The 13,968-nt window shown below is 41.2% G+C and overlaps 1 protein-coding gene across 1 annotated transcript; it reads right to left on the minus strand.

Moving 5' to 3' along the window:
- Positions 1-219: 219 nt before the first annotated feature.
- LOC131078436 (amidophosphoribosyltransferase, chloroplastic) lies at positions 220-2,736 on the minus strand. The gene has a single exon (XM_058016135.2). The coding sequence runs from the start codon at positions 2,207-2,209 to the stop codon at positions 437-439; it is 1,773 nt and encodes a 590-aa protein (XP_057872118.2). The 5' UTR covers positions 2,210-2,736; the 3' UTR covers positions 220-436.
- Positions 2,737-13,968: the final 11,232 nt, after the last annotated feature.

The raw sequence follows: 13,968 nt of genomic DNA on the forward strand, positions 1-13,968 counted from the left end.
CTAGAGAGCCCACCTATACCTTTTCTTATGCCACTTATGGACCTAAAGTTGGTGAATGGTTATAATTGCATCTTTAAATGTCTATCAAAAGTTAATTTAAACTATTAATTGTTTCTAACTAGTCCATTGTATCCAATAATCCATAGAGAAACCTAAATATATATTGATAATTCTATCTTTATTTCTTTTTTCAATTTGAAAGAATAATAATTTTACCCATGATCAAAGGTAAATTATATTAAATTGCAAAGGGTTATAGCTCAATTCATTGATCACAATTGATGAAGAATATGTGATAGAAAAGCCTCTGCCAAGGCTCAATACCCCTAGAGACATCGAAAGCTCAATACCCTAAAGGTATTCTAAAGGTGCAATTAAAAAAATATATTATATTAATTTATACAAGGATAAGAGATGAGGAAGGAAGAAAAACTTTTCAAGAAAGATGTGCAGGCTGTCGTCTCAGAGAGAAATCAGGAGGCGTCAACACGGGGATTCCGTTCAAATTCTTGGGAAAATCGATGGTTTCGGGATGTGGGTTGCCCTGTTCCGCCAGCAGGTCCCTGGGTGGAACGGCGTACACGCCCGAAAAGCAGGCATCGCAAAATGACGGTGCATCCTCGCCCAGCATTCCTCTGAGCCTCGTCAATGGCAGAAAGGCCAGAGAATCAGCTCCAATAAACTTTCGGGTCTGTTCTGTGCTCAGCCTGTGCGATATCAGCTCCTCTTTGCTCGGAGTATCCACCCCATAATAGCAAGACCCGATGATGGGTGGGCTGGCAATCCGCAAATGCACTTCCGTTGCCCCTGCATCCTTAATTAACCTCACGATCTTCGACGAGGTTGTGCCTCTAACAATGGAGTCATCCACCACCACCACTCTCTTGCCCTCCAGCACGCCCCTGACTGGCGCAAGCTTGAGCTTTACGCCGAAATCCCGGATCTTCTGCGAGGGTTCGATGAAAGTCCTGCCAACATAGTGCGATCTGATGAGCCCCTGTTGGAATGGCCGCCTGGCCTGGGCGGCATAGCCGAGGGCGGCAACCACACCCGAATCCGGCACGGCGATCACCACATCGCAGTCTGCGGGGGCTTCCTCGGCCAGAATCTGTCCGAATTTGTAGCGGGATTCGTATACAGAGCGCCCAAAGACAATCGAGCTGGGCAGAGAGAAATAAATATGTTCAAAAATGCAGGCTTTCTGCTGCTTGTGCGGCAACAGACAGAGACTGCTGATTCCATCTGCATCAACAACAATTATCTCCCCTGGATTTACCTCCCTTTCATAGGTAGCCTCAATCAGGTCCAGAGCGCAGGTCTCAGAGGCAAAAACAACGGCTCCATTGCTGCGCCGCCCCATGACCAGGGGTCGAAACCCATGGGGGTCACGAACCGCCACGAGTTTGTCCTCCGTGAGAAACACCAGCGAATAAGCCCCCTCCAGCTTCTCGCATGCATCCACCAGTCTGGAGATGAAAGGCCTCGCTTTGGAAGTGGCTATGAGGTGCAGCACCACTTCTGTATCCGAAGAAGTGTTGAAAATGGATCCCTTATCTTCCAGCGCCGCCCGCAGGAGCTTGTAGTTCACCAGATTTCCATTATGCGCCACCGCTACAGAGCCAAATCGGTAGCCCGCTACAAACGGCTGCACATTCCGGGCCTCCGAAGGCCCCGCGGTCGCGTACCTCACATGACCGATTGCTGAGTTCCCTGGTAACTGGCTCAGCTTGGTTTCATTGAAAACCTCAGAAACGAGCCCTATTCCAGTTTCCCCTTTCAGTGTTCCCTTGTGAGCAGCCACAATCCCTGCTCCTTCTTGCCCTCTGTGCTGCAGCGCATGCAATGCAAGGTAGCTCAGGCGGCTCGCCTCCTCGTCCCCGAAAATCCCTACCACGCCGCATTCTTCTCTTAGGACATCTTCATCTTCTTCTTCTTCTTCTTCTCGCTGCCGCCGCATCTCTACAGCAATGGCCATAGGGTTTCGAGAGTCTTCTGCAAGTCTTGCGCTGTCCAAAATTTCCGGCACAACAGGGCCGCCACAGCTTGCTCCCGCTCCGGCTATAATAGCCGAATAGCGGCGATTTTTCTTGCCCCATAAATTGCAGACGATCTCTGCTTTGCTGAGACTAACAGAATGACTCTTCATCGAACTCCTTCCGGCTGGCAATACAGGCAGCCCTCCGGCCTGCAAGGCGGCGGCGGCCTCCATTTTTACTAATGACAAATACTCAATCCCAAATTACTGTAAATACAGGTACCGGATTGCTCTCTGGTAATAACCTACCCTACAAAACGATTTTTTCAAAGCTCAAGCAACTAATAAATATGCCCTTAACCCCGAGAAGACTAGTACACTAAGCAGAGCACAAATGGCGAGATGTATTTATAGGTAATGAATATGCTTATAGGTAATGAATATGCCCTGTAGTCCACAAAAGCGGACCAGCAATAAGAAGACTGCCGTAGACCAATCTTTCCCGTAATTCCCGTAAATACTTAAAATCGGATTACCTGAAAAACTGTAGCCAAGTAAGGGGAATCCGCCTACTTGCAAGAACAATGGCCACAGCTGTGCGGAATCTTTATCTCTCCAAAACGAGAATTTTCTTGAATACCGTTGAATGTTCTGGTTACATCGAATCTGGATACTCTAATCTTGGTTATCATTCGCCCTGGTCCCTGTGAGGGGCCCCTGACCAGTGAAGGAAGATTCCTCCAGTCATTTTCTTAGGGTTTTGAACATCGAGTTTAGGGTTTCTGACCGTATCGCAGAGGGATTTTGGAATTTATAGTTATGGTTAGGGTTTCGTGTGAAATTAAAGAAGGAAGTGGGAGATTCCATCACTTAACCTACGTCTGACACGTTGCAAGGCTCTTTTAGGTGTGATGATGTAATAGTGGGTGGTGAGTGGAATAGGTACATTCATTCCAGTCTTTTATTGTTTTGCAAATTGAAATTTTTGGTCTGATAATATCTAGCAATACATTCATTCCACTCGTGTTTTGTTTTGCAAATTGAAATTTATGATTTGATGTCTAACATGTCTATCATTGAATGGGTCAACATTGTGGTTCTCATTCCCAACAAGGTAAGGAATTTTCCTCACATCTGATTGCTTATTCCGCCCACCGCAAATTTTGGGATTTATTTTGGTGGAATGTTTCAAATGTTATAATATAATAATAATAATAATAATAACAATGATAGGTAGTATTTTTTTGGATTTTTTGGTTCATGTTTCGACTTTTATTATTTTTATGTATTTATATATGTTTGACATTTGTTTTGTATTATTATTATATTTATATTCACATTCATATTCATATTCATTGTTTTCATGTTGAAGATATAATTTTCTTTTGTAGTTTATGATATTAGTATGAAATATTTTTAGTTGTGATTTTGTAAAAAAAATTTAATCATAATTAAATCTAAAAAGATTTCATATTTCTATATTGTTCACAATTGATCTCACAATATGCAAGAATGAATCTTTAATTCACATCCTAAGATTCTTGTCTCTTACTATTAGTCATTGTGACACAACTTAACACACATTTGTTTAACTTGTTGCTATGTCATAATATTTAAATACATTTAATTTGTCATTGTTTCACATTCACTAAAAAGAAATAAAAATTGTTAGAGTTATCATGTTGTGGCTAATAATTATTTATTTAATTATTAGTCTATTATACTCTACGCTTAAGCTAAACTTAGGCATCTTATAATTCTTTAGGGTTTTCTCATTTAAGGTTTCTAGTATCCTTCTATAAGGATTCTCCCTTTGCAATTTAGGCAATTGTATTGCATTATTCTTATGCAATCAACATGACTTCTCTTTTCTGGATCATTGAATTATAGCTTCCATAGCTTTGTTTTTGCTTCTCTCCTTCTGTGACAGGTTTGCATGCAGGTGATCCTTGGGAGATGTAGAGTTGATTTTTCCTCCACACCTATATGGTATCAGAGGTCAGATTTGTTGCTGCTTGTTCTTGTTTTTTGAAGATTTTTTTGAGCTTTGAGGGTTTCAAGTTTTACAGAGCTTTTTATTTGGATCTAGGGTGCTTCTTTGTTTTTGGGCATTTTGGGCTCAAATGGACCTTGCCGTTGACCTCAAAACACCCCAAAACCCCCATTTTCATATAAAATTTGTCCAATTTGGACAACTTTGGCCTCTTGAATTTTTTATTTTTATTTTTTTGCCCATTTTGGGAACAAATTTCGAGAAATTCATTAAATTTTTTTTAAAAAATTACAATTTAACGGCTTGCAAGCCGACACAGCTTACAAGCCGCTTGGAGCGGACGGTGGTTATACACTGTTGTCGCAACAGTTACTTTGGCAGCTGCGGTCAGCGGCTTCCGCTACCACCCAATGGTTAGCCCGCCCGCCAGCCAGCCACCACCATCGCCGCTGGTGCACCACCTCAATCCGCCACCTCAGCTCAACCCGAGCGCCACCACCGCCAACTATGCCACCCATTGGCCACCAGAGCTCCACCAAACCCTGTTTTACATGTTTTTTGATAGGGGGATCATTTTTTTGCCATAACTTGGGCAAACAGAGTCGGATTTTGGCAAACGAATAGGCGTCGGAAAGCTCTTTCTGATCTCTCTTCAGATTTGAAGGTTTGATCATTTGTTTTTGTTGTTTTAATCTTTTTTTGACGTCAAAGCCAGAAGTTCTTTTTTGCACTCTAGGAGGCATATCTTGAGCATCCAGACTCCGTTTTTGGCACATGAGATATCGTTGGAAAAATGGTTCTATGCACTTTCTAGTGGTATGGGTCTTCTTTCCAGATTCTACTCCAGGTACATTTTATTCAATGTTTTGCATTTATGTACTCTGGTGAATATCTTGGATGTTTCAGCTCTTGGGATCCTTTTATTTGTGTGGGATGACTCATCTTTGGTTATTATTTATGTATTTCCAGCCTTTTGTCTTCTTTGAGCATTGTATACATCATTTTGTAAGCATTTTCCTTTTTGCAAACACACTGAGATAAAGTGCCACTATGTTTTGCATGATTGGGATCTTGCACATCTTGTTTCTTATTGTACTCACACTCCATTATAAAGTGTCATGGGGGGTTTGATGTTTGCTTTTGTTTACCATCTACCTTTGTCACGTGAGTGTTCCTTCCATGACATTAGCCTCATGATGTGTGTCTAGTGAGTGGTTCTTCCACGACACTAGCCTTTATATGTGTTTGCACTTTTTGTTGCCCTCTCGATGTTCCTAGTTCTTTGTCATGCAGTTTTTCTTGGCATTCAGTTTCAGTGTACCTCTCACCTCTCCCTTGTTAGCATTATGGGGGGTTTCCTCTTGTTGATTGTTGGTTCTAATACTTCTTGGTTCGTCGGAGTGAGCTATGTATTCAGTATTTGTTCCTATGTACTAGGCAGATGCAGTGGCTGTTTACCTATGCATTTCGGTGAGATGGATCATTTACCATATGGACACTCTTGTATTCCTATTTTTTGAGGCAACCTTCCATCTTCGATTGATCAGCTCTTCAGACTTTGGTGTTTTTGTCATTTGTATCTTCGAGTTCAGTTATTTGCCTTTGTTTGCCATTTGATTTGAGCAGTGTTATTTGAGAGCACTCATGCAGATTACAATCTTCTCTACCTGATCATCTTCTATTTCAGTGTAGGTTCTTTAGATCGACAGTTATTCTTCGACAGTGTTTGCAGCTTCATGCTTCAGTGGTGTTCTTCACGTTGCTCCTTTGTTCCTTTTTTCTGCAACATTCTCTTGTTTGGAGGCTTCTTCGGTCCTTTGCTTGTATTTCTCTCTTTAGGAGAGGAGTTTTTTCCACGAGGTTTTATCCTTTTCTCCAATTGTGAGAGATCTTTTGTTCTTGGGTACCTCATCAGGCCTAGTTGTCGGGACCCATTGTTACTTTCTTTTTGTGGCTAATAATTATTTATTTAATTATTAGTCTATTATACTCTACACTTAAGCTAAACTTAGGCATCTTATAATTCTTTGGGGTTTTCTCCTTTAGGGTTTCTAGTATCCTTTTATAAGGATTCTCTCTTTGTAATTTAAGTAATTGTATTGAATTATTCTTGCACAATCAATATGACTTCTCTTTCCTTGATCATTGAATTTTGGCCTCCATAGCTTTATTTTTGCTTCTCTCCTTCTGTGATAGGTTTGCATTCAAGTGATCCTTGGGAGTTGTAGAGTTGATTTTTCCTCAACACCTACAAAAATAATCATTAAATGAATACTTCTATTTCCTAGAGGACAAAAAGAATTAGCTATTTGTATATTGGTGAATTTTGTCTTTGAAATTATTATTAAATCACACTTTTGTTTCCTAAAGGACAAAAATAATCACCTACATATACACAAGTCATTTGTATATTGACGAATGTTATCTTTGAACTTTTCATCACCATTAATATATGCCAGAGGGGGGTTTATCTAGGTGAACATGATCCCCGATGAGTCAACATCTTTAAAGGTGATCCTAATTATTACCTCGAGTAAATTCAAACGTTGTGTCACAACCCTCCCTATATGCTAGAAAATAATAATTGTTTAATAATCAATTGATTATTTTATTTTTATAGTCAAGGAAATTGATTGGAAGGATTTAAGGTAGAGTAGGTTTTTAAATGTGGGGAAGAAATGAGAGAGTGAAACCAATATACAAATTTGGTTGTAGTGTAGGCTAAGAATAATCGAAAAGAGTGAGCATTAAGAGGAAAGAACGAAGAGAATCTAAAGAGTTCAACCTGTATTAAGGACGATAATTTGACATGTCAAAGGGGGTTTTTTTGGGGGGTTTTGATTGCAAAGGCATGGAGGAGAAGGGCAAGCAATGAAGTTGATTTGCAATCACAAAACAAACCAAGAATTATTAGGTTAGCTATCTTAATAAAGTTTGTCTTTAATTGTTGACAATGAACATTGTTTTTTCAATATCCTTATACTCTTATTAAAGTTCTAGCATGTTTTTTCTAATATGAGAGACTTTTATCAAATTGTTTGCGTTCCTTGACACATTTATTCTTTTTACTCTGCTCACCATTTAATGTAGAACTTGATTTCATGCTTTGTTTATGCTTTCCATATTTCATGTGCATATCTATTAGGCTAGTTGCAATTATGTCTAATGAAATCCCTCTAGCCTTTATGCTTTGATAGCAACCATATTATGTTCTAAAGCTCCCACTTTGGTGTAAACAAGTAGCAAGGATGGAGGATTTGGCTTTACACATGCCAAATGCATTTACATAAAAATATCGCTAGCCTTTTAAACTAATCCATTTTGTGCATATCCTATGATCAATGTAATTGACATGACCATATTTTTTGAGGCATTCTATCATACAATTCACATCCCTTTTCTTGCTTTTGCATTTTACATGCATGTCTACCAAGGAACTTACATCCTTTAGGTTTTTGATGGATTTCTATACTATTTCAAAACTTTCGTAGGTGAGGATGCTAGAAATTTTTATGAAATTTGGCCTTACATTTGTTAATTATTTTTGCTAAAACATTTCTGAAACGTGTCAACAATTATTTTTTGTGCATATCATGCAACCATTGCACTTCATGGAACTATTGTTGATTTTGTGCCTAAGTTTTTAGAGTGTTAGTGATTAAAGGTAAAGAATCAATGTTCAACAAGTCCATGTAGTTGCATTCCCAAGTGGAAATGGGATACAATTTGGTTTATTTTTTTCATTGCGATACCTACATCTTTTTGTTGCCATGACACCATCATAGTGACTGTGGACAATTTTCAAGGTTGCTCATTTTTTGCCTATGAGGTCATCATATAATGCTACATAGTGTCATGATTATTTAAGGAGGATATTATATGGTTGCACATTGTACCTTTTAGGATCATCTCTAATTATGATTCAATTTTATCCATGTTATGGACATCCTTATAGTATGCCTTGGGTGCCCAACTAAATTTTAGTTCCACCTACCATCTCGAGATAGATGGTCAAATGAAGAGAGTGAACTAGGTGCGCTTGAGGACATGCTTCACACATATTTTATGGATTGGTAGTTTTGGTGGGAGGACTATTTTTACCTTAGGAACTTGGCCTATGATAGTGGTGTTGGCATTTCAATAGAATGAGATTGTTGATATTCATTAAGGATATTGAGAAGGTTGTTGAAGATTATTGATATAACTGAAAAAGGGATGATAACTATCTTTATAACATTATTTTGTCATTGATGTCAAGAAATTGATTTTCTGATTCAGTATGATGTTGCCATATCTTGAGAAGATTGATTTGATGAGAATTAAGATGTTGGTAAAAGACACAGAAAGAATGTGATGAATAAGGGGAGAAATAAGTTATTCAATGGGCAACTATTACTGAGTTAGACAATGATGAGATCATGATGTTTAGATTATTTTGATATCCTACAAATGTTGTTGATTGTAAGGTTAATACTATACTATGTCACCGAGCAAAGAACCTAGTCGGTAAACCGTAAGGAACCTAGTCGATAAACCCTAAGGTTATCGATATTGGTTAATGAAGGCAGAATGTCTACCAAGTAAAGTTTAGTATTTACCGAGTTGCAACCGAGTTATGACAAATCACATTGGATGGATAAAGCATTATTTAATGAAAGACAATGATGAGCTGAAGATATATAAATGATTGGTATGTCGTGCATGAAGTTTGTTAAGGATCTATGGTAATGAAAGATCGGCAGGAAGATCTACAACGCAGATTGAACCGCAATAACCTTGTGCAAGTTCCAAGAAAGGAATGCAAGTCCCTAGGCAAGGTAAAATGTTTTCAGATCGAAGGATGCATTGAACCTAGTCAAGATTGAAGATTTGATGGCTAAGATTGATCATGGGAAATGTGATCAAGGAGGTTAAGCAGTTAGCAATTGTTTATAAATAAGAAATTATTGATGAACAATGTATGCGGGCAAGTGTAAGCACATGGATGCTACATAGTGATTGCCGAGCACAGAAGCTTGAAGACCTGTTTGAATAATAGAGTAGGGAGCCTAGCAGAGGGACAAGATAAGTCCTATGACAGGATTGTTTTGAACAAATAAGAATCTGCTTTAGCATTTTAGATGTGAAGTTGCAGATATATTTTTATTATTGTTATTTTGTAAGTGACAAAAAATCTCTTAACCGAGTGGACTAACAGTCTTATTTGTAAACCCTCTAGCAAGGTGACATTCTAAATGAGTGTTTGAAATCCTTTGACAAGGTCACTTCTAACAAAGTGAAGATCCTAACAGATCTGAGGGAAATCCCTTAACCGGGTCACATCTAGCAATGTGTTTGTAATTTTTAACAGGATTTTATTTTAACCAAGCATACTCTAGAAGAGTATATTTCTTAGTGGGTCCGAAATCCCACAGTGGTTTTTCCCTATTTGGGTTTCCACGTTAAATCTGGTGTTATATGTGTTATGATGATTATGTGTTTATGAGTTTGCATGTTTAGCAGTTTTTGGTTATATTGCTGAAGTATATGTTGAATAAAAGGGGTAAAAACTTTATTTGAAAATCAGATACAAGAATTACATAGAGACTCAGAGCACCAAAGCTCCAGGAAAGAAACACCAACCCATCCCCAGATCATCCAACTTCATACCCAACCATGTCCTCAGTAAAAATCTTCTGCAAGTCTTGACAATAATCTTCGGAGAGATGCTCCCAACCTTCAACTTTCCAATCACTACCATGCTCCGAGGCCCACTTGGCCAAACAATCAGCAACTTTATTCCATTCCCAAGGGATGTGGATGAAAGAGACCTATTCCATTAAAGAACTAATTTGGAGAATCTGTTGAACAATCCCTGCCAATTGCCATTGAATCCCACTCACCTTCTACTTCGTCAACAAGTTAACAACAATCTATGAGTCCAATTCACAAATCACCTTCCTACGACCCAGTTCCCAAGCTCGTTCAAGGGCATAGAGAATCACCAATCCCTCCATAAAGTTATTAGACTGCCACCCTTTATGCACCTAAAAGAGGAAAACAACCTCCCCCATGCTATTCCTACCAACACCACCAACTCCAGCAGGGCCTAGGTTACCCCTAGAGGAGCCATCAGTATTAATCTTGATAAACTCATCCTGAGGGGGTATCCATCTTCCCATCCTTTGCACCTTCCTCATGGCCCGTCTACCTCACCTGACACAAGCTGAGGCCGGAGACAACTCCTACAGACCAAGTCTACTCACAATATCAGTCTCATCCCTACCCAAAGGAAAATTGACCTCACATTTCACTTCCCGAACTACTCTAGAACTCCACCAGAGAATCCGCATGGATACAAGGATGCTTCCACACCCCCCACCAATAATGCCAAATCAGCTGAGAGAAGGGACATCTAAAGAGTAGGTATGAGGAATATTCCTCCCCATTACCACACAACACACAAATAGAGGGCCCCATAAATCCTCGCTTGCGGATATTGTCCCAGGTTAGACATCTATTCAAAGCCAAAGTCCAAGCGAAGCAGTTACACTTCGGCCAAGACACATTACTCCACACCCGTTTCCACCAGTTCACCTCTCTTCCCTCAAGTCTTTGGTACAACAATTCCCAGTATCCACCAACCACCATAAACATGCCCTTAGGATTGGGAGACCAAGCCAGCCCATCCCTACCCTTGAGGGAGCTACAGTGTCTACTTGCCAAAATGCCCTGCAACTCCGCACACTCTTCCTTCGTCCCAGCAACCGACCACTCATCAGGAAAATTCCACCTCTCCAACTCCAGACGTCCACACCTATAAGCAGCCTTGAAGTCACTCACCCTTGACCATCCAGCCTCCAAAAATCTCTAGCACAGATTCCTAAGGTTAGGGAACTGATCAAGAATGGGAAGGTAGCCATCCCAAGAGTCGTTCCAGAAAAGGACCTCTTCCCCCCTCCTGCAAATCCAAAAGAGCCCTGCCTTAATGAGAGAAGCCCCCCTCTTGAGAGTATACCAGATCGAAGAGCCATTTCCCTCAAGCGAATATCTAGGGATTTCCTCCAGCGGAAACCTCTGCATATATTTGTTGGCCAAAATCCTGGCCCATCCCCGATCCTGCTCCACACACCACCTCCAATACAATTTAGCCACCAAAACCTCCCCAAAAGGAATAGACTGCCTTAAACCAAGCCCCCCGGACTACTTTGGGCTACAAACCAAGTCCCAATTGACAAGACTCCATTTGGAAGAGGAAAGATTGTCTTCCCATAAGAATTGCCTAGCTAGAGAGTCCAAACCCTTCAAGAACCACTCAGGAGCCACATGAAGCATACACTGATAGATCAAAAGAGCCTGAACCACCGACTAAATCAATTGAACCCTCCCAGCAAAGGATAGCCATCTATGAGTCCAATGCTCAACTTTCGAGCGAAATTTATCCAAAATACCCTGCCAAGACGTCCTAGGAGGGTTACTAGGAGAGATAGGGATACCCAAATAAATCAACGGCAAGGAACCAACCTGGAATCTCAAGATAAGAGCAATCCTCTGTTGAATAGATTTTGAAGTGTTGAAGAAGAGGATATAGGATTTATCCTCATTGAACATCTGGCCTGACGCCACAAGATAAACATCCAAGACCCTACGCAGATTATTAGCTTCTCTGATCCGAGCCATCCCCATAAGAGTTGTGTCATCCACAAACTGCAGATGAGACTACGGCTGCAAGTCATTACCCCATCTCCAGCCCTGAATCATCCCCAGACCCACATTATGCTTAACCAGCCTCCCCAAACCCTCAGCCAGAAGAATGAAAAGATAAGGGGAGAGGAGGTCCCCCTAACGGAGACCCCTAGAAGCACCAAATAGCTCAGTATGATCACCATTGATGAGCACAAAGAAGGAAGTAGTTGTAACACAGCTCATAACCCACTGAATCCACTCATCAGCAAAACCAAACTCCTTGAGGATCTTCTGGAGGAAGGACCACCAAACTCTGGCATATGCCTTAGCCATGTCCAGCTTGATAAACATAGCTTTTTCCCTGGAAGTTGCCATAGAGTGAATGGTCTCCGTGGCAATGACCACCCCATCTAAGATTTGGCGCCCTTCCACAAACCCACTCTGCTCCTTAGAGAAAACAATCCCCAGGCACTTCTTCAATCTATCCACTATCAACTTAGAGATGATCTTATAAATCACATTGCAGAGAGAGATGGGTCAGAACTGGCCTAGCCGGTCAGCCCCCTCACACATGGGGATAAGAGCAATGAAAGTTGCATTCAACACCCGAAGCATCTGCTTATTCCTCTGGGACTCCTGCACCACCTCCAGTAAATCCAACTTGACAACATCCCAAAATTCTTGAAAGAATTCTACTAGGAACCCATCTGGACCAGGATCTTTTCCTTTCCTCATGTGGAAGACAATCCTCTCAAGCTCTTCCAACAAAATAGGACACAAAAGCTGCTCATTCATCTCCCCCATGACCAAAGAGGGAATGCAGGTGAGAACCTGGTTCTCCTTTCCCATTTCCCCCTGCGAGTCCTCCTTGAAAAGGGTCTGGAAATACTGAGACGCCTCCCTAGATATTGCCTACAAGGATAAGCATTGTTCGCCTCTATCATTAACCAGAACCGGGATGGCATTTCCATGCCTTCTAGCTTTCACTGAGTTCAAGAAGAAAGTAGTGTTCCTGTCCCCCTCTTGCAGCCAATCAATATGAGCCCTCTGCTTCCAGTAAATTTCTTCCCTAAGCTCCCATTCCTCAACCACTTTGACAACCCTATCTTCCTCCTTGAGCAAGTCCTCAGACAAACCTTTCTCTCTGATTTCGCTGGTGATCCCATTCAGCACAAGTAGAGTAGCCTTTTTGGCATGAAAAATGTTCCCAAAGCCCTATCGGTTCCACTGTTTGAGCTGAAACTTAACAAATTGCAGTTGCTTGGCAAAGGAGTACATGGTAGTGCCAAAGGCAGGCCTCCCTTTCCTCCACCACTCTGCTACCAGAGCGTGCAAAGAAGGATCCCGAAGCCACATCAGTTGGAATTTAAAAGGAGGTGAGCGAGCAACCCGAGATGAAGAAGAAACCAACTTGATGGGCTAGTGATCCGATCCTCTCCTGTCAAGAATCTCCGAGCTGGTAGACCACCCCCCGCCAATCCAAAAATTAGAAACTAGGAAGCGATCCAACCTCTCAGCAATCCAATACTCTCCCACCCTCCTATTGTTCCAGGTGAACAAGCCATTACCAGGTTTAATGTCAACAAGATGTAGCAAGGAAATATTATCCTGAAAAAGGAAAGAAGAGGGTTCCAACTGCATCACCCCCCCCCCCCCCTTCTTCTCACTCAGCTCAAGGATGGCATTTAAGTCTCCTGCCATAATCCATGGATGTAAAGGGGCTAACCTACACATACAAGAAATGTGAGACCATAATATTTGCTTACCCTGAAGATCAGTAGGGGCATAAATATTGGAAAACAAAATGAATTCTCCAGTCTCGAGACTAGAGATAACACCAGATAAGGAAGACTGAGAGGCCACCCACCAAACCGGGCAAAGCTTTAAGGGGTTCCAAAGACAGGCCACCCCTCCAGAGGACCTAGCTGCCCCAACACACTGACACTCTCCTCGAGCCCATAGCTTCGGCACCAAACACTTCATACTCTCCATAGTAAGTTTAGTTTCTTGCAAAAATAAGACATCAAGCGAATGATTCCTAATTAATTCTTGAACAACTTTTTGTCTGGGGCCGTTGTTCAAGCCCCTCACATTCCATGAAAGTACAATCATTTTGGGGGATTGGAAAAGTGAGAATCCAAAGTCTTTACCGACCCTGACTTAACCAAATTCTCCCCCATCAATTTGATCTTGTCCAAATCCTTCTTTTTGCCAACCTTTGAGCTCTTCTCTGATGCACTTTTCTTAATGTCTTTCTGATGCAAACCCAGATGAACAGGGGTCTTATTGCTTTTGGCCCCAACTGGTTCTAGTTTCAAAGTGCTCAGAGATCCCT

The sequence above is a fragment of the Cryptomeria japonica genome, chromosome 7, assembly GCF_030272615.1.
Source record: "Cryptomeria japonica chromosome 7, Sugi_1.0, whole genome shotgun sequence".
Lineage (NCBI taxonomy): Eukaryota > Viridiplantae > Streptophyta > Pinopsida > Cupressales > Cupressaceae > Cryptomeria > Cryptomeria japonica.